This window comes from Gymnogyps californianus, chromosome 12 (genome assembly GCF_018139145.2).
Source record: "Gymnogyps californianus isolate 813 chromosome 12, ASM1813914v2, whole genome shotgun sequence".
Lineage (NCBI taxonomy): Eukaryota > Metazoa > Chordata > Aves > Accipitriformes > Cathartidae > Gymnogyps > Gymnogyps californianus.
The window spans coordinates 20,797,612-20,821,736 of NC_059482.1; the positions used below are offsets into that span (position 1 = coordinate 20,797,612).

Here is a 24,125-nt window from a genome sequence, read left to right on the forward strand (position 1 = left end):
GCAAGGTTTTGAAAAGTCCAAATCGTAAGCTGGTTTGGCTACAGATCCTATGTTATTTGTCAAGAGAAATGATTCGGCTCTTGGGTGAGAAGAGAAGGTGATAAAACCAGCTACACATAGAATCTAGATGACAATATGCTTTTTATTATTATTATTATTATTATAAATGCTTTAGATAGCTCTAAATAGGTGCTCACAGTGTAGCTTTATGCCAGCATCATTTAAACTGAGAAACTGCTCTTCAAATAACATTCACCGAAATCTTTAGTACAACAGACCAACACACACATACCCTAATTCAGATGCAAGATAACTTGCATGTGAATGCAGATATCAGATGCAAAAACTGTCACCACTCTCGATTCTCCTAAGAAACACTAACAATGGAATAAAAGCAAAGGTCTTTGCAAAAGGCATTCAAATTATAACTTGGAAATCTGCATTCCTGAGCGAAAGACAGACAAGATGGACAAGGGAATTTGCAGGCCATGTGCCTTTTATTACTACCTTGTGAATGTTTTTCCTTAAGTGCTTTTTCTCCTGCTTGTATTTTCTAACATAATTCAGCTCCTGTTATATCCCTCCAAGGTGGAAGTTACCTGACAAACGGATAACGGGTGAGCTCACCATCACTGAAATGCCAAAAGAGGAATTATCAAGGTTAAATTGGATTTTCCATCAGATGACCACAGTTTGTTGCTATAGCTCACTGAATCTGCACGGCTAAGTACCCCACTGGGCAGAAAATGGCTGCATTGAAGCTGCCACTTCCTTAACTGTCTATTTAAGTAGTTGCTGGGCACCTGACACAATGTGCTTGACTTTGAGATTCTTTTAAAATGTAAAATCAAAAATTAAATTTCCCTGGGGTCCTCAGTAAAAATCTGCAAAGGGTAAACTCGGCATTCCTGCTAAATGAAGAAGCAGAGAAGAAAAAAAGACTTGCCCTACATACCCCCATAAAAAAAGCAAAGAAAAAAAAAGGGGGGGGGCAATTCTGTTTCTCTGTATAACCCTTTCTCTATCACATTTGAGTGTAAATGCTTGGTCTGCAGAACAGGTGCACATCATATGTAACAGCCAGTGCTGGGGAAACAGCACGTTCTCAGTGAGTGCAGAGGGCATTTTGCAGCATTTTCCTTATAGCCCTAAATCTTCTTTCCCTGTCCTCTTACAGATCCCCACGATTTCCCCAGGAAGTCAGTAGGAGCTGGTCACTGAACTGTTACTGCTTTCCAGGGGTGCCGTTCCTTGGTGACCTTCAGAGTGTATTGTTTCAGACCGGGGCAGTGCGTGAGGAACGCTTCTACCACCTCCTGGCTGACCACACAGTAGCAGTGGATCTCCAACAGGTTTCTGCACTGCCTAGCCAGATCTACTAGCGAGGAATTTAAGTCCTCCGAGGACGTGGTCTGCAGTGTCAGCTTCTTTAAAGTACTGCTGTAGCTCTGGGTGACAAACCTAATCTGATTTACCATGTAATTGTAGGTATTAAGTTGCAGCGTGCTCACAGGTATATTCAGCTTTAGGATCCGTGGTATTTTGCAGGCAGGGACCGTATGATCAAACTCTAGGTCTACACAGAGTTGAGGATGCTTTTGACTTACAGCAGCCCAGAGCTCTTCTGAGATGACTGGTATATATTTGTCCAGACGCTCACAGAAAATGTCTAAATGGGTGAAAGCCGCTCTTTCGGGCTTGAGCAGTTCCTGAAATACACCGTCAGATAAACTGGCATAGTAAACCCCCAAGGCTGAGAGTCTGGGACATGCTCTGAGAACTTTCCTAATGGTGTCTGGTGCCACGTTGCATACCAGGGTGCGGTTGTTGATGAACAAACTGTGCAAGTTTGGGTTGGTGGTAGCTAAGAGTTCAACAAGCTCACCATCGAGAGTGAAGGGCATTTTTCGAAAATCAATATGCTGAAGATCTATCTGGTTTTTAGTGTAACATATATTCCGTATGCTCTGTAGAATGTCCTGGCCAGAGTAGAAATAGGGGTTCTCTCCGTGGCACACAATGCACAGCTGCTGCAGTTTGTGGTTCTCTTTTGCCAACGCATCCAAGATGCGTGTCACATTCTTCCGGTTGACCTCCTTGGACTGGTCAAACACAATCTTCAGGTGTTTGATTTGGCTGAGGAACTGGAGCAGGCTCTGCAGCATGCCTTCCTCATCCTCTGAATCACAGCTGGAAGGGTAAAACAAACTCTTAGTCACTGTGAACGCTGAGCTGAGCAAGCACAAATCAGATACTCTCCTTTACTAGTGTTTCTGCAAACATCAACAGATTCCCCAGACGTTTCTTCTCACTTGATGCCTGGAGAGTCACTGTAAGGCCAAACACTGAAGGAGTCAGGAGGCGAGGAGAGTCAGTCCCCGTAAAACCCAAATCAGCAGCAGCAATTAAAAAACACCAGCATATAACACAATTTTCTGTATTATATATAAAGGTGATAGTCATGTGAGATAATATCATCACACACCGAAATCACGATTAAGGTCAATAATGTCACAGTAGAGCGGTGTCAGTGTTTGACAGGCACTGAAAACATAATGATCTAGTTATGCCTGCAGAGATGATCGGACGATAGAAAGCTGCCACTCTTACCTGATCTCTGTGAAATGCCAAACAGAGCTAGAAGAAACAGCTGTCGCCCACTGTCTGCACACCTGGAAGACCGTGTATCTATCTCGAAGAGAAAGATAATAGAAAATTTGGATGAGGATTTCTTCTGGGATGTAGTTCCACGGTTCTGGAACTGGAGCAGGCATTTTGCCGATTCAGTCAAGTTTAAAAATGGGAAGAACTTCCAAAATTGCAATTAATTCTCAAAAGTCCCTGTTCAGAAAAACAAACAAACAAACAAACAAACAAACAGAGACACACACACATTAGGAGTTTTTTAACAAATCAAACCAATGCAACTGGATCACAGAGGAGGTCAAAATTTTTTTCAAACTTGAAATTTCACCAAATTTTGAAATTGAACACAAAAATGAGGAAAATCTGTTGGTCAATTATTTTGCACATTTGTTTCATTCAATCCTAAGAAGCTGGGTGATACTTTTCAACAGTTAAAGATGTCAGATCAAAGCATTGGGGGCAAAAAAGAAGCCTTTTTTCCTGCAGTGAGGTTTTGCTACTCTGAGTAATAAAAATGCAAGGGAATTTTCTAGTACTGCTGCACCGGTATTCAAAAAGCTGAGACATTTCTCAAACTGTGGGGGGGAAAAAACCTCTTTGCAAGCAGAAGCTCTGCACAGAAAACAGCCCTACATATCCATATTTTACTGACAGTGAAACAGAAGGCCTATAGTAGAAACCGGTAGCTTAATTACAGTGGTCCTTGCCTGTGATGAGACGTGACAGTTTGAAAAAAAATGTTTTATTACTGTGACTCCAGTTCGCAGAAACTGCATTTATAGGTCTGACTTAGAAATGGAAAAGTATATTTTGATTAACCTTTCATGTGAACTATAATGCAAGAGAATAAATGCCTGGGAAGAAGGCTGAAGTTCATAGCATCAGACCATTACCTAACTTTTTCATTCATCATGTTCCAAAATGTGTTTTATCCATCTTCTAGCTTTCTGCACAAATAAAACTACCAACATGACATATTTTTTTCAACCCTCTCATAAAGAAGCGAGGGATTTTTAAATGCAAACGTTCCCCTTCCTGGGCTAGCACTGGAGCACGGGCCAAGTCTCACAATCCCTCTCTGAATTTCATGGCATGCTCTCTTGCTTTTGAAGCCCCAGGTCCTGGAGTCACAGCGTTACCTCAGCATCGCAGGTTTCATTTAAATGAAAACCTGAGCTTCTAGATATCCTCAAAGTAGGGAAAGAGTTGAAAAACATGAAGCAAGTATGGAGTAGCGATGCAAAAAGCATAATGCAGAGAGGAACACAATTGCACTTTTTTCTAGAATACGCTGCTTTGAAGCGTGACTCATTATTTTGAGTGCGAGGTGGCAGTAGCATAGCAGCTATACTATCTTATCTACCATCATATCAGTGACAACCCCCTTTCCACCCAGCCCCGAGCTAGAACAGCCAAGTGATACAGTCCTGCTTCCTTCCTGGGAACTCACTATCTTTTGTCATTTTCTCTGACAAGCACCTTGACAGCTAGGACCCTGCTTTTCTACTTCTAGCTGCTTTTAATACTGTCTCTAATACACGTTTGCCAAAATGTTAAATTGCTCTTTGCCCTACATGAAATCTCACACGTTCAGCTCCTTTCATTTTCATTATGATATTTTTCCTTAAAGTCCAAGCCCTTGGAGCCACGTAAAAAAGATCTTGAATCTCTTAGAAAGTAAAAGTGCATTTCTAGCCATGGTGATTGCTTGGAAAAGCTTAAAAATACGGCCTGAGAGCAGGACGGCAGGCAGAAAGGCAAAATTATTAGTGTTACTTTAAGTAACTGAATGGCTTTGAGTCAGCGAGGAGCACGGTTCATGGTCTGTGAACGCTGCGGGTTGGCTTGGGTCCACCTTGGGTGCCTGCCCCAGCGAAGACAGTCGGGTTCGGACCGGCTCTCGTGAGCCATCAAGGATCTCCGCACTTTATTAACCACATGATGGAAGGGTGCTGCCGGCTGCTACGCCAAGCTTCGTCAGCTCTCAGCGCAGCAGGCCCCAAGGAAGCCAGGCAGACGCTGGCTGGGAGCGAGCAGCCGGCAGCCCAAACAGGAACAGGCGGTGCTGCGCTGGGGCGAGACGCCCAACGCGCCCGGGCCTGGCCGCCTCTCTCCCTGCCAGCCGAGCAGCACGGGGAAGCCCCTCGCCACGGCAGCCCCTCCAGCCCCGCGTAGGCCCCGCCAGGCAGTCCGGGAAAGGGGTGCAGCGTACCTCTTGGAGCAGAGCCCATCTGCCTCTGCGCTCCCCGCCTGCGGCTCCCAGCACCGGCTGCGCCCCAGAGGGAGGAGCGGAGGAGGAGATGCCGAAAATAACAGCAGAGAGAGAGGCGCCTTCCCTGCCCACGGGGTGGGAGCCGGGATGCTGCGCTATCCTTTATGGGAATGCACAGATTAATAGCCCTGTCTTCCTCCTCCTTCAGCACCCGTCCCCCCTCCCAGCTACCTAACACCCCGCTTCCCTGAAGGGCCCCCAGCACTGACCCTTCCGTGCTGCAGCCGGCCAGCAGCTGCCAGGCTCAGGGGGAGCCTGTCCTCCCCTGGCCACGCGTTCTCCAAGCAGGCACGCCATTGAATCCTGACACCCAAATCTTGTGCCGGCTGAGCCCCGCTGAGCCGCAGCCTCTCCCCTCACTGGCATCTTTAATACCCAAGTGGGAAACAACAGGGTGAAACTCCAAGTGCTTATCAAGCACTTTGATTTCGCCACACGGGATGCTCCCTGAAAGCACGCACTCAGCAAGGGTTAGCGGAAGAGAAACTCGGGTCTCAGCTACCCTTTCCTTTTTTACCCCCTCAATATACAGCAAACAAATTAGCTTCCAGGAGAAAATGTTTACGGGACATGGGTGGGTGACGGTCCCCACAGCAACTCACCCAGTGGTTCCCACCTGGCTCTGGGAGCCAGCACTTGTAGGGGAAGGTTGGGCCGTCTGGGCTCATTTAACCCCATTAACCCTTAAATGCATGAACTCACAAGTTGCTTCTTAAACTGTCAGCAAGTAAATGCCTGGCTTCCAGAAGCGCTGGCACCACCAGGGCTGCTGACCCTGAAGGGGACTGTGGGTGCTGCCTGCCCCCCAGGGCCTGACCCTGTAAACCAGAGCACCCAGGAAAGCCAGCCCAGATTAACCCCTTCAGGGATCTATTTCAATTACGTTTTTCCTTCGGCAAACAAATTAGTTTATATTGTTAAAATACTGTTGTTGTAAAATAGCATTAAATATATATGTATTTTTAATATATATATAAAAAAATCTTTTATAATGCTTTCCACTTTTGTTTGAAGTTCAGTTCCCTGGAGAGTTTGCACAAACCAATGGCCAAGCCAGAGTGACAGCAGCTAGCGTGCGGGCACAAAATCTGGCCCCAGGCCCACGCCAGCTTCTCGCCAGCTGGGGACAAACAAGGGAGCTGCTGTTACCCCTCTGCTCGCGGGAGGACATCTATGCAAGACAAACGCAGCCTGGGCAGGAGGCTCCTACCTGAGGTTGAGCGATGGAGACCCAAATCCAGCTCCTCCCTTCACTTGCCACAGAACCTCTCACGGACTCGGGAAAAGCTACTTTACTCTCTCTACCTGTCCGTTCAGTTCGTCAGAGGAGCACAGCGGAGTTAACAGCCTCACCTGGCTCAGAAAGAGGTGGGAGATCATGCAGGTATCACTGCAGGACGGACTAAACCAGAACACCCAGCAGAATTCAGCAGCTATATTGACACCACCATCTTACCCCTCCTGCAGGAGATGCGAGGACCAGCTCAGGTGTCCCTACCTGCTCGCCATGCTCAGTATCATGCTGCTCTGCCTTTGCTAAGCAGAGTCCCAGAGGTCCCCTCCATCAGCGCTGCTCTCACAAACGGTGCCGGACTCCCTGCTCGTTTCTTTTGGGAGCTTTCCTCCTTTGCCCGCTGCGCTCTTGGACAGCAGCGTCCCGTCAAGCCTGCCGGATTTGCCTGGAGAAGGAAACTCCACATCATTAAACCCTCTCCCCTCCTGAGCAAATGGACACCCCGGATGCTGTTACAGATGCTGCAGTTACCACGTTCCTCAAATTATCCTAGGACACCTTTTCAAAATGAGCTCCAGGGAAGGGAGGGTGTAAGAGCTGAACTTCCTCTGCTGCTCAGTAATTACTAACCCAACCAATCTTCGTTTTCACCGTTCACTCTCATTAGCAGCGTCATGGGTGAAAGCTGACGCGTTCCGGCTGGGATCCACTAGCCTTGCGGTGCCGTCAGCCACAAGCTACGCAGGGGGTTCAGGCAACCCCGCTTTCCTCCATCCCTAATGGACCAGGGGCACGCACCCAGTCCCAGCCGGTGGGCAGCTCTAAAGCTATCTGAACAGAGTAATTTCTGACCATCTCATCTATCCGCACCTACATGAGTGACCCAAGTGACCGAAGCTGGGTGGGCATTCAGCTGCCGCCGGAGCCACCAGCCGCCTTGTGGCGTGGAGACCTGGAGGCGTCAAGGCACGGCAAGCACCGTTCAGACCTCCTCAGCAAACAGCATCCTCCCCGCTCGGCTGGCCTTGCCGCCGGCTCCGGATGGAAGTAACACGGGCCGAAATCCAGCTCTCGGGCCTGTTTTTTGGGGCAGTCCAAGAAAAACGGAAGATTCCACGGAAAGTGGAATACCCCTTGCATTTCAATGGGTGGTTGTTTGGTTGGTTTTTTTTTTTTTCCTCGCTTTTCCGTTAACCCCCCCTCCGCCCGCACACAGCCCGGTTCCCAAGCGGGGCCGCCGCCGGTGGGGCCGCCCGGGGGCCCGCCCGGCCGAGCCGCCCGGCCCGTCTCGGCGGAGCAGCGGGCGGCGCCGCGCAGAGGCGGAAGTGGCGGCGCCGAGGCCGGTCGGCGGCGGTGGCAGAAGGTAAAGCCGCCCGGAGCCGCCGGAGGGGCCCGGGGCTGCCGCGGGCGGGCGGCCGGGGAGGGGGCCGGGGGCGCGGGGCCGCCTCCCGCCGGCCGGCCCGGGGGCGGGGGCGTGGGGCCGGGGCCGCCGCCGGGCGTGGGGCCCTCCGGGCGGCGGGTGCCGCGGGCCGCCCCGGGCGCGTCCCGCCGGGGCCGGGCAGGCTCGGGCTGGCGGGGCGCTCCCCGGTCCGCCCGCCCCCCCCCCCCCACTCCCCGGTGCTGCCCCGCTCGCAGGACCGCGGTACCGGGGCGTCCACGGGGCGGGTCAGCAGGCCCCGGCATTTGAGCTGGTAGGGACATCCAGGCACCGGGGTAAACGTGGTGTCACCACGGGCGGCACAGCCCGGCGGTGCCCAGCGCTGGTGGCTGCCCCGGACTCGCTGCCCTAGCTCTTCTTCCTTAAAATAAAGACAGCCCCCCTCCCAGGCAGTCTTTTACAGGAGTTCAGCAGCAGCAGCAGCAGCCTGACGCGTGCCAAACGTCGCCGAAAAAGGCAATAACGATGATAGCATACATTCCTTATTGCCTGGGGTTGGTTTTTCTAAAGCACCCCGCAATGGTTTGACCGCTGCTGCTCAAACCCGCAGCGAGGGGTCCCCGCTGCCGAGGGAGGATTGGGATGGGGCAGCGCTTATGGGGCTAGAAAACTCACTGGGATAACACTGCAGAGGCACAAGAGCAAAGGGCTCCTTACCTGAGTTTTTGCAAGTCTGGTGTAATTTCCAGGCTCCCCAGCGTTGCTGAGTCGAACCAGGCGGTTGCTGGGGAGCAAGAGCCTGGTCTGTGTGGGGAAGGGGTGCAGGGGCAGCGGGGTGCACGCTGCAGCGATGGGAGCAGGATGCAACAGGGTCCTTGGACTTCGTGTGCCTCTGGGCTGGTAGGGAGCTCTCAGGCATTTGCACTGCAAAAGATAAATTGTTCCGTGGGTTAAATCTTGTGAATATTCCATGTGTGTAGTTTTCTAAGATGTTACTCAGATTTCTGTTACCCTCCTTCTGCGAGACGCTAGGAGATGGGTGCCCAGATCTCAAATTTCCCGGTGTTTTGAGGCTCGGACCAGACCTGGACTGCAGCAGCAGTGCATCCTCCTGTTTCTTCTTTACGAGATGCTTTTCTAAAAGGCCTTTGTGATGTGGGAGCCCATGGCTTGGAAACACTCCTTGAACTCCAAGTTCAGTGTGAATTTTATGATTTGCTGGTTATTTCCTGTATTTTCTGAACAAGTAAAAGGCTCCCGTGCTGGGCACAGTTCAAGGTTATAGTAAGGGAACAGGGTGGGCCATATGTTCCGGTGCCCTGTTGGACATGCTGCAAGGGATGGAAATGGTTCCCAGCCCCAGCTACCACCTGGAGGATGTCTTGTCCATGGGAGGTCATCCTTCTCGGTCTGGCAGCCCCTGGTGACAAAAGACCTTCACACCCACAATCTAAAGGACATCTGAAAAGAGGGACACTGTCGCGGCCAGCAGTTATACTGGCAGGCCGGTGCTTGGCAGCCGAGGGAAGGCTGTTGGGGTTGAGCAACAGGGGAGAAAGCAGGAAGGAAGGGATGCCCACAGGGAAGCAGCTGATGGTGTGACAGAGATGCAAACAAGTAGTCAGAGAGCGGGCAGGACTCGGGACTGGGGCTGAGCCAAAAGCCCCACATTACTTGTCACTATGATGTGACGGAAGGGCTGGCTCTGAGTGCCGCTCTCTATGGGAGCAGTTTCAGGGGGCTTGCGGTGACCAGCTCACGGACACGCTCAGACAGTTTGTGTACACACCAGAAAGGAGAGATGGCCATGCCTGTCTCCTGGGCTGCCAGGTGCTCTCCAGCTGCCACAATCTCAGTCCAGCATTGCCCAGTCTAGCACAGCTTTTCCGTTCTGAGTATCCGTAGCCTGGGAGGTGTTTTGGTTCGTCTTTGCCATGGGAGCAGAGCTGGGTGCAGCTGCAGTAGATGTAAGCGTTGCATTAGCTGGCCAGCGAGGAACAGGCACGATGAGAACGGAGAGGTGGATGTGCTGTCTTCCAAGTGCCTTGCTGCAAGAGGCAAGTGGTGGGAGAAGAATAATAAATGAGCTAGTACGTAAAGCAGAGGGAAAGTCCTGAGTCATAGAATAGTTTGGGTTGGAAGGAACCTTTAAAGGTCATTTAGTCCATCCCCCCTGCAGTGAGCAGGGACATTTTCAGCTAGATCAGGTTCCTCAGAGCCCTGTCCAACCTGACCTTGAACGTTTCCAGGGATGGGGCATCTACCACCTCTCTGGCCAGCCTGTTCCAGTGTTTCACCACCCTCATTGTAAAAAATTTCTTCCGTATATCTAGTCTAAATCTACCCTCTTCTAGTTTAAAACCATTACCCCTTGTCCTGTCTGTGCAGAGTGTCCTGCTACATGAGCCCTGGGCTCTGTAACGTATCCTTTAGTGAGGACAACCAGGGGACCGGGACCTCGGGCAAAATGCCTCTGCCACAGTAGGGCTTCAGTCTGCGTGAATGTGCCAGAACCAGGACTGCTGGGTGCTCCCTGGAGCACCCCAACTATGCGTCTTTAGACTTTGCCAGCTTGGCTGGGCAGTCAGAGGCACAAGGACTGAAACTCTTTGCTTCGGAGTCTCTTTGGACTGTAAAATGAACAGACGCCAGTGGAAAATGAAAGCAGAGCTTTGTGAGCTGCTGAGTCTTTGGGACACCATGTTCTACTGTGCTGTGCTTTACAGAACAACAGTAAACTCCTCAAAGGTTACACTTGCTTTAACATCACCACCTCCTCTAGGAAATAAGGGTAAATCCCCATAATCCTGTCATGCTTGTGCTTAACGTTTGCTGTGAGCACTCACCCAGCATCAGGCCATTTTCCCTCTGGTGTCTCAGCTCACCTGTGTGATTTTGTAGGGTGCTGAAGATGGCAGGCAGCTCTGCTCCTTGGATTGGCAGCGCTTATCTCTTCCTCCAGTCGACGTGCAAGACCATCGCTCTGCCGTCTCTCTACGAAAGCTCCCAGAAGAAACCTAGTGTGTTCAAGGCGCTGAAGCTGGCATTAGCAGGTACCCATCCTCTCTGATATCTTGGCACGCTGTCTCATCTCTTCATGCAATGCCATGCCTTTCTTTAATCTCACACTCATGGGTAAGGAAAGCTGGTGCTCACTGTATTTAGGAAAGACAATAAAGTGGAGCAAGTTCAGCAGAGGTCCACCGAGACGGTTGGGGGCTGGAGCACTTGTCCTGTGAGGAGAGGCTGAGGGAGCTGGACCTGTTCAGCCCGGGGAAGAGAAGGCTTTGGGGGACCTACCAACAGCCTGCCAATACCTACGGGGAGGGGGGATGGAGCCACACTCTTCGCAGTAGTGCATGGGGAATGAGAGGCAACAGGCACAAATTGAAACAAGGGAGGTAGACACCAGATAGAAGGACAAACATTTTCCCCATGAGGACAGTCAAGCAGTTGCCCGGGGCGACTATGTATTCTCCATCCTTGGGGGTTTTCAAAACAGGACTGGATAAAGCCCTGAGCAACTTGGTCTGACCTCAGAGCTGACCCTGCCTTGCATGGGAGGTTGGGCGAGAGACTTCCTGGGCTTCCTTCCAACTTGAACTATCCTGTGAGTTATCCTACTTTATGAATGTTTGTTTAAACCCATTTATGTAAGAGGGGAAAAGACTGCAATTGCTGTGAAAGAAGATTTAATTTCTGTCTTTATACCACCACAGAAACATGATTACTGCTTTGAGAAGCCAATTTTTAAAATTAGCGACAGCCAGTATAAGTTCTTTTCTGATATACACAGGCACAATTACATTAGCTTCAAGTGTATGTAACCCTATTTACATCAAAAAAAGGACTTGAGATGCAAATGGCCATAAAATTATGTTTCTCTATCCACCCTTGCACCAAGCTGACTGCAGAATAATAGTAATTTGAAGAGTTTATCATACTTACCTAGAACGACTCTCATGGTGTTCTTTACCTGTCATACAGCTGAGCCTATATTGTTTAATTGGGCTTGTGTAACTATTCTGTAATTTCTTCAGGCAATCATGAGTCTAGCCAAGTCAGCTAGTTTATCCAATACAGGCCTGCTCATCTTGCAGCTCGATCCAAAGATGTGAAGCAGCAGGAAGCCTGACACAGTTGTCCAGTTAGGCTCGATTTATAGCTGCTTTGTCTCCCTGGAATGTGAATCTGCTCACAGATTTAAAGGAAAGCCCACAAACCCGCTAAATCCTACCATGCTTATTCAGACCTAAAAAGGACATGAAATCTGAAGCTGTCTGAAGTTTCATGAAGAAACGCGTGCAAAGTTCTCTCTTTTGAGGTAGCTTTACAGCTGTCTTGTGTACCATTCGTAAGGGTTTCCATGTCTGTGCAGCTTTTCCCTCCCTAGCCCTCTTACCCTGTTACGGAAGCTTTTGTTTAACCAGCACTCATGAAGAGCAAAGCATAAAGGAAGCGATAAAAAGACATTTCTGGTCAGTCACAGTGAATTAAAATGCCTCCTCTCCTAGGTGCCTAGCCCCATGTCCCAGTTCCCCATCCGGTCCAAACTAGACTTTCTGATGCAACCAGGACTCAATAAACCCTGTAAAGCCACTGCTAGATCACATACTTTTAAATGCTAGGTCACTTGTCCGGCCTAACATGGAGCACACAAATCTGCTTTGCCTTGGGACTGTCCTCCAAGCATGTCTAAATAACGCCATGACGTGTGGTTTAGAAATACCTGATGTCGTGCCAGTCTGAGCTGGCACCTCCATACGGCCCCGTGCAACGACAGGCCAAGAGGTTAATTTGGGTCTGGAAGCAGTACAGTCAGCCTCCCACAGGCCTCTGCTGCAAAAAAGAGAAAAAACACATACTTTAAACTGTCATCATCAGCATATAAAATCCCTGTGGAGACAAGGTCAATGTGCACAGCTAATCAGAATTAAATTTTGCTGGGAGAAGGAATAACGAAGGCCTGACCAATCTCTGTTGTCCGTGTCACTCACGGTCCTCCTGCACTAATGTTAGAGGGTACATCCCTGGCTTCTCCTCGCTTAGATTTTACCGTAAATTAATTCTCTGTGCAAAAGAGCTTAATGAGTCAAGGCGCAATCTCAAGCAGCCTAAATTCCTGTGGCTGGATCTGTCATTCACCATTTGTGAGATGTGTTGAAGGCTCCGAGCCAGCCAAAAGTTACCTCTAGGCATGGGGTGGAGAGGAAATGCTGGGTCTCTTTCCAGGACCTTCATCACTGCATAAAACTCCAGTCACAAGGACTGAAGTCTGACTGAGCACTGAGCTGAACTATGCGCTTTCATCTATAAAACTTTCCTGTGCTACTGGTTTAGCGTAACCATTTCTGTCCTGGAAATGGAACCTCAAATGTAAAACCTCCCCTAATAAACAGTGTTGGGATAATCACCTGGGCTGTAGTACCATATGGCTTCAGCTGGACACCATACTTCATGGGGACTGGTGGTGGCAGGGCAGCAAAAACTTAATCCTTTCCTCTTGGTTTTACATGCAGGTTTTTCGTCCCAGAGGACTTTATCACAGAGAGAAGAGAATTCAAAAGCTACTCCATTGCAGGCTTGGTGGTGGATGGGAGTGGGTCTGGGTTGTCTGTCTCATGCCTGGATAGTGACTCTGCTCACTTCTCCCTGCCAGACTCCACCGGCAGCGTGAATGGTGTGGACATGCTCAAAGTGCACTGCAGCCACCCGCACCTGATAGTCCAGCTCAAGTTCTGCAAGCAGGAGAACTGCCGCCGGTTCTTGCAGAGTTACCGGGAAGGAGTGCTCCAGGAGTCCCTCCAGAATCACCTCCAGCTCTCCTTGGCCATGACCACGGTGCCTCTGGAAATGGAGCTGAAGGCTGGCAACGAGCACCTCGACAACATGCTGAAGGATGAGGATCGCTGCCTGGAGTGCATCTTCAGAGAAAAGGTGAATGGGAGAGGGAGGGAGGCCAGGCAGCAATGAGCAGTAGCACAGGACTCAGGAAGGTGGGTGCAAATCTTGCTCTGCTGCAGCGTGCTGGGTTGTTGACTTCTCCATCCTTTAGTTCTTAACTGTAATATGGAGAAACAGCTCTGTCCTTCCCTGTGGAGCCGTGCACTTTTCTGGAAGGGCAATAGAGTTACCTAAAACAGCCTACAGAGATTCTGCTAAATCACTGTCGTTTCTGTGTACAGCAATTAGTGGGGCTGTTATCACCACTAAGACGAGGAATTACAGAAGGTGCAGTTGAGAGCACAAGCAAGTGTGCCTCGATACACTGTGAGGCAGGCAGGGAGGACAGCAGTCCTGTGTGGAACGATCACTGCTCAGCACCTTCCTCCCCTGCCTCGCACACCACCTCCTCTGAGAGTAGCAATGGTAACTGCACCTAGAAATGAGCATGAGTGCAAACACTCTGCACGCTGTACCAACAGCTTGTGACAGAGTGGGGACACACAGCATCTGCTGCCAGCAGGAACAGGCTGCCCTTCTGAAGGCAAAGTCTCGCTCTCGGGGGCGATATCCAACGTCTAGCTCATCGCATACTTTGGCACTGGCACTCTAATCTGCTATCAAGAACAGTGAGATCTTATCATCTCACCACAAAACCAAGGCACTTGACATGATTAAACTCATTGCCTTTCTCCTCTCCTCTTTTTTTCCACCTGGAACTGGCAATACCTTATAGCTCTGGTTCCCTCTAGACGGTCCTGAGAAATAGGTAGTCACCATCTACTCGGGAAGATGAGGCACAAGAGCATGCTTTGCCAGGTTGCTTTTCTGCAAGCACAGAGAATGAAATGCAAACTTTTCAGCCCTGGACCAAACAACATGTGATATCCCATACCCTGTCAACTTCTGCTTGCTGCTCCCTGCCTCTGCTGAACTAGCTGACCGGACAGAAGAGATGGGCTTATTCTCAGTTCCCCAAAACTGACTCAGTCTGACCTCTGCCTAACAGTGCAACAGTCAGAAAGGTGACACTAGGGCACAGCCGTCAGTGGCCGAGGGCAGCGCTGGGTACCTGCTGTACGTCAGCTAAACACTAGACTGAGTCAGAGCACTCGCCAGGTTTGACTCTTCCCATGTGCTTTGCCTGCTTTACTCCTTTTCTCATAACCTGCTTTTTGGAGGTCATACTAGTTTTCTCTTGGTTAGCGAGGAAAAACTGGCTTGGAGAGGATCCAGGAACAACAAAACTTAGGTAATGGAGGGGCAGAGAGAGAGAAGGGGGGTAGCAGGAACTGCCTGCTTTGGTGGCCATGAGCTGTTGGATCAGGTCACCCTATTCTGTGGGTCTGACCCTCATGTGGAATAAGTCAGAGAAGCCACTCTGCCTGTGGTGCACCCTAATTCTTGCAGAGGGCCGTTGAAAATAAACATGGACCAGCAGCAGTTTTGTGCAACTTGTAAGCACTCACTGCTGCACGTGAGAAACCCAGGAGGGGGAGATTGCCTAGTTCATATCACATTACAGATTCAAATTCAGACATTTACAGCCAGAACTCCATTAGACTATCTCATTTGGTCAGTTTACAATTCACGCTACAGCTATCGCATTGCTCCTCTCTTGACACCATCATCTTAAGCTGCACCTTCCAGCTAAGCATCTACAGCTTTGCAAGATGGTGAACCTGGCACGAATCACTGATGCCGTTTGCATTACAGCCTGACCGCCTGCGGGATGAGGAAATCACGGAGCTGGAGGAATGCCTCAAGAGCCTGATTGTTCACCAGAGCATCAACAACAATATGGCTGTAAAAGACTGCACGTCTCTGAACTCCCCATCTCTACCTTATCCTTCTCAAGGCAGCTCCCTTTCCCCACAAGTCACCTTCATCTTTCAGGGACAAGAGTTCGGTGAGTAGCTAGAACTGACCAAGAGAGCCCTTGGTCTTCCTCGCCTCAAAGCCCAAGAGGGAGGATTAACGTGACTACATATTGGGGTCTACCTCAGAGAAATCAAAGATTTCCCGGTACCCCATAAGGAAGGAGTTACAACAGTCATAAGATATTGCCATACTGCTTCAGATCAGGCCTCAACCTGTTTTCTTTTCTGGGGTGGCACAGAACTGCATGCTTCAGAGTGTGTGTCCCTTCCAGGTTCCTCACATTTTAAAACTCCTTAATATTCAAAGGAAGAATACAGAGTAGTTTTCTCTTCCTCCACGTCATTTGGTTGAGGTGAGTTAATAGCATAGGTTGGATCAGACTGGGAAGGTTACTACGGACACCATCAGCCCTGCTCTCAGGCAGGACGGATTTGTCCAGGCTCCCTGCAGTACACCAGCTGTCTTTGGGGTCTGTCCCCTACAGAGAGCTTTCAGACAGTCTCGCGTAGCAATTCTAGCTTGAGATCAGCTAGATCATTTCTGAGCATGCTTAAGCTGTGTATACAGTCTCCAGTGCTAAACAGCCAAGGAGAGAGCTCCTGTCTGCGTGTCAGTATTTTGAGGATGGTTAGGTAGGGAACAGGGGACTTGGTCAGAAAGGCCTTGCTGAGTTGCTTTTGAAAGGCTGAAACAAATAAAGAGGATATCCATCAAGGAAAAAAAAAAAAAAAAAAAAAAAAAAAGAGCTCTGGCAAACCACAGGACAGTCCCGTCCTGGGGGAGGAGTTAGAGAGAAAAAAAAAAAAAAAAAAAAAGGAAAATGGGCATTGCCAAGCTTGTAGGGTGGGGCAAGCCCAGATACTCTGAGGTTGTGGGAGGATTTCAGTAAGGGAATGGCCTGAGCAAGGCAGGGAGCTCAGATGTGCCAGGGCAGATGGCTGTGAGCAGGTAAGTGTGTCACCACGTGCTACGGTTTGCCACGCGAGGCACCAGCACTGCCCTGGGGGATGGCAGACTACGTGGAGAGCAGACACGTCCAGCTCATACACAGAGAGCAGGGAGACACTGAGCAGCGAGGCTTACTCCAGCTGATGTTCCCTTTCCAGTGGTGGAGGAATGCCGTCGGAGCGCAGAGACCCGTGTGCGTGACCCCCTGCCCACGGCGGGGCGGTCCCTTTAGCTTCACTGCTCTTGCACTTCTGCTCCAAAGTCACAGTGCTGCCCTGGTGTTAAAACACCGGAGGACAAGCAGAGCAGTTCCACAGCAGTTTAATAACGCGCTGTGGACACTGAACAGACTCCCTGCTCCACAGAATATTGAGGAAACCTTGGACTGGCTGAGGCTGCATCACATCAGCCATGAAACCCCTGTGTTTTACCTGCCCCTCTGTCCCTTTCAGCCAACAGAACGCTCACACCAGACGACCACCAGAAATTTGCCAAGCTCGTGTCCAAGAAATGGAAGCAAGTGGGTCGCTCTTTGCAGAAGAGCTGCCGGGCCCTGCGTGATCCTGTCATTGATAACCTGGCCCTCGAATATGACCGAGAGGGACTATATGAACAAGCCTACCAGCTGCTGCTCAGATTTATCCAGTCAGAGGGGAAGAAGGCCACAATAGCGCGGCTGATTGCAGCCCTGGAAGAAAATGGTCTCATCAGCTTGGCTGAGGAGCTCTTGGGCCTCCATTCCAATGAGGACTGCTCCTAGAGCCCAAAGGGTAGTGGCATTGCTAAGGGCTTTCTTGCTTTAGCTAGTGTATGAGACTGCTGCCAGTGTCTGGGAATGTAAAGTCCTGAAAATCACCGCAGGTTTCCGTGTAGGTGGGAATGCCCGGGGGAGAGGTTCTGTGCTCGCAGAACCCAGTACGGACCTCTGACGTTCCTTATTTCATTCTGTTTCCAGAAGTCAAGGTTACCTTCCCGTGAACTGGTGGTAGAGGCTTTCAGCCTGACTTCCTTCAGGACTGAAACGTCACAGGGAAGCAGCCAGACAGTTCAGAGAGCCCTAGGGGAGGGTGGGGGAGAGGAGAAAAGCAAGGAAGGCATCTCAGAGAATTTCTCTGGGAAGCAGACAATGCCGCTGTTTCTCAGGCTGTGGCTCAGGGCCATCACCTGGAGAGCTGCAATATATTTTTTTATATTGAAGACATTTATGCCCTCAGGCATGACATCAAGCAAAGACAGAGGGGAAATTAAGGAAAAGTCAATTTTATATTATTTTCCTTCTTTGTTCTTCAAACAAGGAACATCTGCGGCAAGTGCATCTGTCCTGCCCTGCTCTAGTATAGCTCCTTCCCACCTCTCACCACCTGAAGGTTTCCCTTCTACCTGGGACAGTCCTAATCTTCCACAGGGCACAAGGTTGCTGCCGTAGAACAAACTTCAGGCACTGAACAAGCAATATGGACAAACACAAATTCCGAGAATGATTCCCAACTTTTTCTGGACAATAATATATTGACTACGTCGCGCTTAGCTCTTTCCCACCAACTTGATGGAGCCTGCATCTGTGAAAAGCAAAACACAGCGCTGGAAGGAAAATAGTCTCCTAGTCAGCAAGTTACCTGTGGAGCGCAGATTGGAACTGCGGCTCTAAGGCGTGCCGCAGCATCAGGTACCATCCTGACCCCAGCCCGCAGAGCTGAGCAATCGCCTCTGACCAGCTGGCTGCTAGTGCCTTCGCTCACCTCTTAACCACCTGGCCTTGGCCTGCTGAGTTCACCGGAGAGGATAGCTCACGCCATCGTGTCTCACAAGCGTCAGGATCTGCACAGAGCCTTGCCCTGGCGGCGTTGTCACTGTGTGACAATTGGGCATCAGCTGCTGTGCCTGGATTTACCTGCCCTGATTTTGAGGGTTAAAAAATGGCTTAAAGGACAAAGCACCCAAACCCCAGGGCTGACTCGTGCTTTCAGTTCCGGTGGGAGAAGCCGACTGTTGCCTGGTATGGTTGATGCAGACTGCAACAGAGCAGAGTTTACACCTTTGCCCATAACAAAGCAACAAGTATCTAGCATGACATGGGTCCTGTGAAGCACAACAGCTTGCTTACCTTTGACATATTCCCTACGCTTTCCTGATACATTTTTACTTATCCTTTTTCATTAATTCTATCCCTCTTTGCCCTTCCCATCCGTGGGAATAGCCAGTGGGCCTTGGAAATTATTTCAGATGCAGAGGGTGGCTCTGCCAGCACACATAAAGCCTGTGTGTGCACGCAAGTATTGGGCCACTGGCAGTCACGGTAGGATCAGCTTTCAGACAGGCAAGCCCTGATGGCCTTTTAAATCACAACTCGCATCTTAATCCTTCCTAGAGTCAAAGCTGTATTCATAATTCGGTAAGGAGGGACACAACGTGGGATTCAGGCACGGGCTCAGATCCGAGCTCCTGGGGCTGGTGCCGCTCCCTTAGCTTCTGCTAAAATGCATGCTGTGAGCATCAGCTAACTGAAGACCCGGATCAGGAGGATTTAGATGGCCAGCTTCTACCCAGTTGGGGTCCACGTGCCTCAGATGTGCTCAGCATCACGTTCCTCAGTGTAAGCCTGAGGAACCTGGCTTTTTTTCTGCAGATTTTGAATCCCCAAGGTTACGTACACAGTGTGGAAAGGAAATGGAGGGGGTCAAATGTGGGGAGAATGTTTTCAGGGTGTGAGTGAATCTGTTTCTGTCTTGCCCTTAGCTTCAAAGGAAGCAGGACTTCATGCAGGCACCATCTCTACAAAGGCTGTGGCTCCATGACCTTTTATTGAGCCATTCTACATCAGTGCTGTTGCAGTCTCATCTCCCCCATTCCTACTCCATGTCCTACCCTCTCCCTTACAGTAGTACCAGTGCTCTTCCCAAAATGAAGCAATTATCTCTCTGACAGTTTTGCTTTTGGGACCAGCACAGCGAAGCTGATCTTAGTTAGTTTAGGCTGCTGTGGAACCATACCTCAAAGTATTTAGCTTTCCTGCCAGATCCCAACTGGGGAACTCTGTTTGGCAGCAGCCCACCTGGCAAATGGTATTAAAAAAAAAATAAAAAAATCAGAAACTTGAAAATGACTTTAACAGTAAGAGGGTTTGCTCTTGATTTTGCAAAAATGATTTTTTAGAAAACAAGGTCATATGCATAGCCTGCTGTCTCATCTGTAATGAATATTTCTAAGTTCTCAGACTAGCTATTCATGTGCACAACTTTCATATACAGTTTTAAGGCAGCCACCGAGTAGTGAGAATTGCTAGCTTTTATAGCATCTGTTAATGCTCAAAATGAGAAAGGCTTATTATTCAGCATCTACTCTAAGTCCAAAAAACTTCTTTGCTGCTATTACTGTATTACAGAGGACTAAGCATGAATGCTTTTTTTCTTAATGCAAACCTTGTGCATTTTATTCCTTTGCCAGCAGTTGGCATACGTGTTTCCTCTTACTCACAGATTCCCTCTCAAAAGTGCCATTAAATGCTGGAGCTCCTGGCAACCTTTCTGGAATATCATCATCTTTAACAGCATTCACAGGTGCCTTCATTGCAGAGACTCAAAGGAAAAGGGTTTTCCAGTGATATTCCTTGGTGGAATTGTCTTGAGCACATGGCATGGTTTGGGACCATAGCAGTGGCTGTTCCATACCTTCTTTTCCGTGATCGGTCATCATCTGCAATGAAAACTTGATTCTGGTCTCAAGCAGACTCCTTCCTGCTAAAAGAGTAGGCTTTTTTAGCATTATCTGGCACAAACATAGAGACAATTTTCACAGAAGCCTTAAAATGAAATCGATCAATTGGATCCTGACTACACAGTGTCATTTGCATTGATTTGGCATTTGGCTGGGGCTTGACTCTGAATTTACTTCTGTTTTACCCAGAAGATTTTACAGCGGTTTTACACCAGTGTGCAAAGACAAGGGAACTCGCATCACGCAGGGAAGGAAGAAGCACTCACAAAGGAAAAACCGTGAGCAGAGATTTGTTGCAGAAATCAGAGGCGTATCTTTACCTCGGATAGTAATGCACTGAGTGGAACTGAAGAAAGAGCTAGATGTTGGGGGTGCTTGCTGATACACCAGAAACTCAGTGCTGTATGCTAGACCAAGGGCTGCAGTAAGCACCCCCGGTGACTGCCTGGCCGTCACACTATTGGAAGACGAGCGCACTCCTGCTTGCTTCCTTGCTGTGCAAAGTTAGTTGCACACATACTGCACCTACGCAGATGCCCGACATGCAAGCAACACTCCCTTACTACTATTTATACCGATTAGCTAATGTCTAGCGTGCGAGATAAGCCATGGGCAGTGCTGCAGCTGGTGAATTTGGCCTTATCCCGTAACAGCTCTTCTCTGTGTATTGAGATATAGCTAAAAAAAAAAAATTCGGGGGGGGGGGTGGTGTTTCAGAATCAAACATGCAGCAAACCAGCACACGATATTAAAAGCAAATAAAGATGCTAATCAGTTGCATATAAAAACATGAAATAGACAAAATACAAAACAAACAGGGGAAACCAGGCCAAAATGCGCTTACAGGAAGGGATCCAAGAGGGCTTTTTTTGTGGTACAGATTGTTTTTGTAGTTTTAGCAATGTTTCAGATTTGAAGGAGGCTCCTTTCAGTCTGCCAGAAGGAATAAAAGACCCATCCAAAGGAGAATTTGAATGATTTGTTTTGGCATAGCTGAGCTACAGCGTTCAAATGGATAATAACAGAGGACAGTGAAAATTAAAACGCTCACCAGTTAAAATGCTCACCAGATACACTTTGACGCGAGGCATCTGATAGAAGTAAACCTGAGAGTATACCCTGATATAAAATTGTCACAAAGGAAAATTATTAAACTGTCCCGGAGGGCAGAGTCAGTGAAAGGCCAACTTTAACCCTCTTAGATGCTTGTTAAAAATACACCATAGATTAATTCGTCTGCTGAAGACGACGATGCGCCATCACGGCACATAGGGAAGGTGCTCTCCTCCAGCAGCTTCAGTTCTCACGTGACACAACTGCTTACAGTGGAGCAGTTTGTCAGGTGACAACAGTACTTGACTCAAAAATAAGGAAAGGGTTCAGCATTATTGATCGGAAGCACTTAAAAATCATGAGCCGGACCTTAAAGAAATCATAAAATTTTCTTCCAGATTTTCATAGCAAGTCAAATTAAAACCAAATGTCAACAGCTCACAGCAACGCTTTCCAGGTTTCCATTTTCAGCTTCAGCCCTACCATTGAAGAGATGGATATCTGGATTATTTTTAATGCGAAATGGGGTGCTAATGTCACAGCACTGCACGTTACAGAGCTTTACGAAAAAATGAGAGCCTCCAAGTAAAACAGTTTGCTGGAGTTTCACAGCTGGGAAGTCTCAGAACTGTATCCGTTTCAAAATTTGGGGGAAGCTGAGGCAGAAAACAGAATATACTTTGCACCACTGTCAAGATATGGAAAACGTAAGTCCAAAAAAGTGTGTAGGCTTAGAGCTGAGGGAAGCTACTCGTTCAGAGAAGGCATAGGTGCTTCGTGCAGACATTGCTCCAGACAAAGGTCTTTTCCCAACGTGAGAAAGTTGTGGGGTTTTTCCTTACCTGTTAATTTAGCCATTCATTTCAAAATCCAGTTCAGTGTTGAGAAGCCATCCTGCTGCCTGGGTCACCGTGTCACCTCCCCTCTGCGGTTTCAAAAGGTACCTTCCAGCCACCTCCGAGTCGCACCCCGGCAGCTCCCACAGACTCTGAAACCAAAAGTGAGCACGTACAGCAACGAGGAGCCTCAAATTCACTTAAACTGCTGATTTAGTTTAACTGAAAATTCTGGTCTAGCCATGAACCTCTGGTATTGTACACCTTAAGCCGAGGAGATACTAGAATGGGAGTCAAGAGGGTTTCTTCAGTCTAACCCACATACTGGAGTGTGTACATGAAATTGGTGAGATACACTGCTTTACACCGGACAAGGGGCCGGCCATTTGTCTTTTGTACAGAGATGGGCTCAAACGGTGAGGCAATTTAAGGCCTGGAGTCAAAAATTATATGTTTTTTTCTTCTGTGGATTGAATTTTAAAGCCACTGAAGGGATTTGGCCATACATCTCTAACTGAAATCCGTAGGAGATGTGTGGTTAAGTCCCTTAGTCATCAGTGGAAAAATCCCTTGCTGACCTTCTAATTCCAAATTTCCGTGATATTCAGCATCAGATCTGGATCAGCCATCTACAGCTATGGACTGCAATGCCATGTATACTCAGGTCTAGGACATTCAACCTCCAAGAAATTGTCTTTTATAGAAAAAAGCACTTTGGTCTATTTTTTTCTCCATTCTTTTTTATAAATAAATATATACTTTTGATGAAAAGTGCCTCAGAGGCTTTCCTTAAACACTTAATGCAGTAGTAAGAAAGGGCTTCACTGAAGTGCTGGCCACGCTGGCTGTCACCAGCTCTCAGAGGAGCATCCAGCCAAAGTGTCGGGATGCACAGGAGGGTCCTGCCCAACGTCACACGTTTCTACTGAGGCGCCAAGGCTGGTGCCCCACCTGCAAGTTAACGGCTCCGATTTCAAGTCGAAACCAAGGTAAGCCACCACGTTAGTTCAGTTTCCAGTTACTGCTTTGATGAGCCTTTTTTAGCAAACGTGGCCGGAAGGGGAGGTTTGTCCCAAACCTGGCGCCTGGCAGAGCTCCCTGTGTTTCTTTCAGTGCCATTATATATCTGGGACTCCTCCGAGGCCACAGCATCGCTGGGATCCCAAAGTGCCTCGTTATTAGCGAGCGTTCTCATGAGGCTGCCTGTCCCGTGGGTGGGGAGCCAAGGAGCTTGGACATGAAATCTTCTCCAGCGGCTTTGCACAGGAAGCCACTGGCTGACCTGACAGCTGAACCCGGGGAAATTCTTTTTGCCATGAACTCAAGCAGAGCAGTATTTCACCCTGAATCACTTAAATCTCAGACAGTACTTGAAAAAAAATCACAAGATCAGCCCTTTATTTACCACAAAGCTGTGTTCCCAACTGCGTGGCTTGATGCCTGCAGGGATACAGTGACGGGGAGCAGGGCTCTGCCCTACAGCGGGTGGAAGGACGTTTGGCACATGGCTCGCTTAAAGCCATGTGCTAACACACCCGCCTGGGGTCAACAGGGGTGACCTACTGATGAGGGTCAACGAGATCACTGACCCGGTCTGGTAAGACAGAGTGACATGCCATGGGACAGACCAAGGGCACCTTTGCTGGCGGTGAGAAGAATGAACCAGCCATGCATCGGTGCCCAGGGAACAAGGTACGGGTGAGACAACAACCAAGTAGAAGCACCCATGGAGAAAACTCCTCCACCTCCCAAGCTCCCTGCATGACTCTCCAAGCCACAAAGGCACCGCACAGCAACGAAAGCCTCTGTTTTCACTCTCACCCCATGGGAGCAAGCAAAAAGGGTAGTGGGTCCCAAAAGCTGGGTGGGGGAACACGGTGGCAATACCTGCTGTGAGTCCCCGATGGTTTCAGGGAGCGGTCCCCCTCGCTCCCCTCTGAGCAAAGGTGGGCACTAGTCTGCTCTTCACCTCCGTGACCGTCATCTGCCTCCTTACGGAGGAGGGATGAAAAATAGCCTGGGGCGGCTGCTGTGGAGAAGAAGGATAAAGGTACCTTAGGTTGGCACAGTGAAAGCGTGAAGCTGAGTAACATTTATGGCCGAGGTTTCCGATCAGCCACACTATTCAGCAAGGAACTATTCAGCTATGTTTCAGACAGCTGCAGATCACGAGGAAAGGGCTTTCCCAGCCTGGAGCACCTGAACGCAGGGCCTGAGGGT

General features: G+C 49.1%; 2 protein-coding genes across 5 annotated transcripts; one reads left to right on the top strand and one right to left on the bottom strand.

Annotated features, from left to right (window-relative positions):
• Nucleotides 1-124: 124 nt before the first annotated feature.
• Nucleotides 125-8,312, bottom strand: FBXL8 (F-box and leucine rich repeat protein 8). 4 transcript variants are annotated; one of them, XM_050904139.1, is made up of 4 exons: nt 8,248-8,312; nt 6,417-6,597; nt 2,611-2,841; nt 125-2,190 (listed from the first exon to the last, which is right to left on the bottom strand). In XM_050904139.1, the coding sequence occupies exons 3-4, from the start codon at nt 2,772-2,774 to the stop codon at nt 1,215-1,217; spliced, it is 1,140 nt and encodes a 379-aa protein (XP_050760096.1). In that variant the 5' UTR covers nt 2,775-2,841; nt 6,417-6,597; nt 8,248-8,312; the 3' UTR covers nt 125-1,214. The 4 variants fall into 4 exon arrangements, with proteins under 4 accessions (XP_050760096.1, XP_050760098.1, XP_050760094.1 ...); XM_050904141.1 differs by lacking the exon at nt 8,248-8,312 and adding an exon at nt 7,023-7,101 and having other exon boundaries at nt 2,611-2,688; XM_050904137.1 differs by lacking the exon at nt 8,248-8,312 and adding an exon at nt 7,023-7,101.
• A 2,119-nt stretch (nt 8,313-10,431) lies between these two features.
• TRADD (TNFRSF1A associated via death domain) lies at nt 10,432-18,998 on the top strand. Its single transcript, XM_050904142.1, has 4 exons — nt 10,432-10,583; nt 13,190-13,467; nt 15,190-15,382; nt 16,755-18,998. The coding sequence occupies exons 1-4, from the start codon at nt 10,442-10,444 to the stop codon at nt 17,060-17,062; spliced, it is 921 nt and encodes a 306-aa protein (XP_050760099.1). The 5' UTR covers nt 10,432-10,441; the 3' UTR covers nt 17,063-18,998.
• Nucleotides 18,999-24,125: the final 5,127 nt, after the last annotated feature.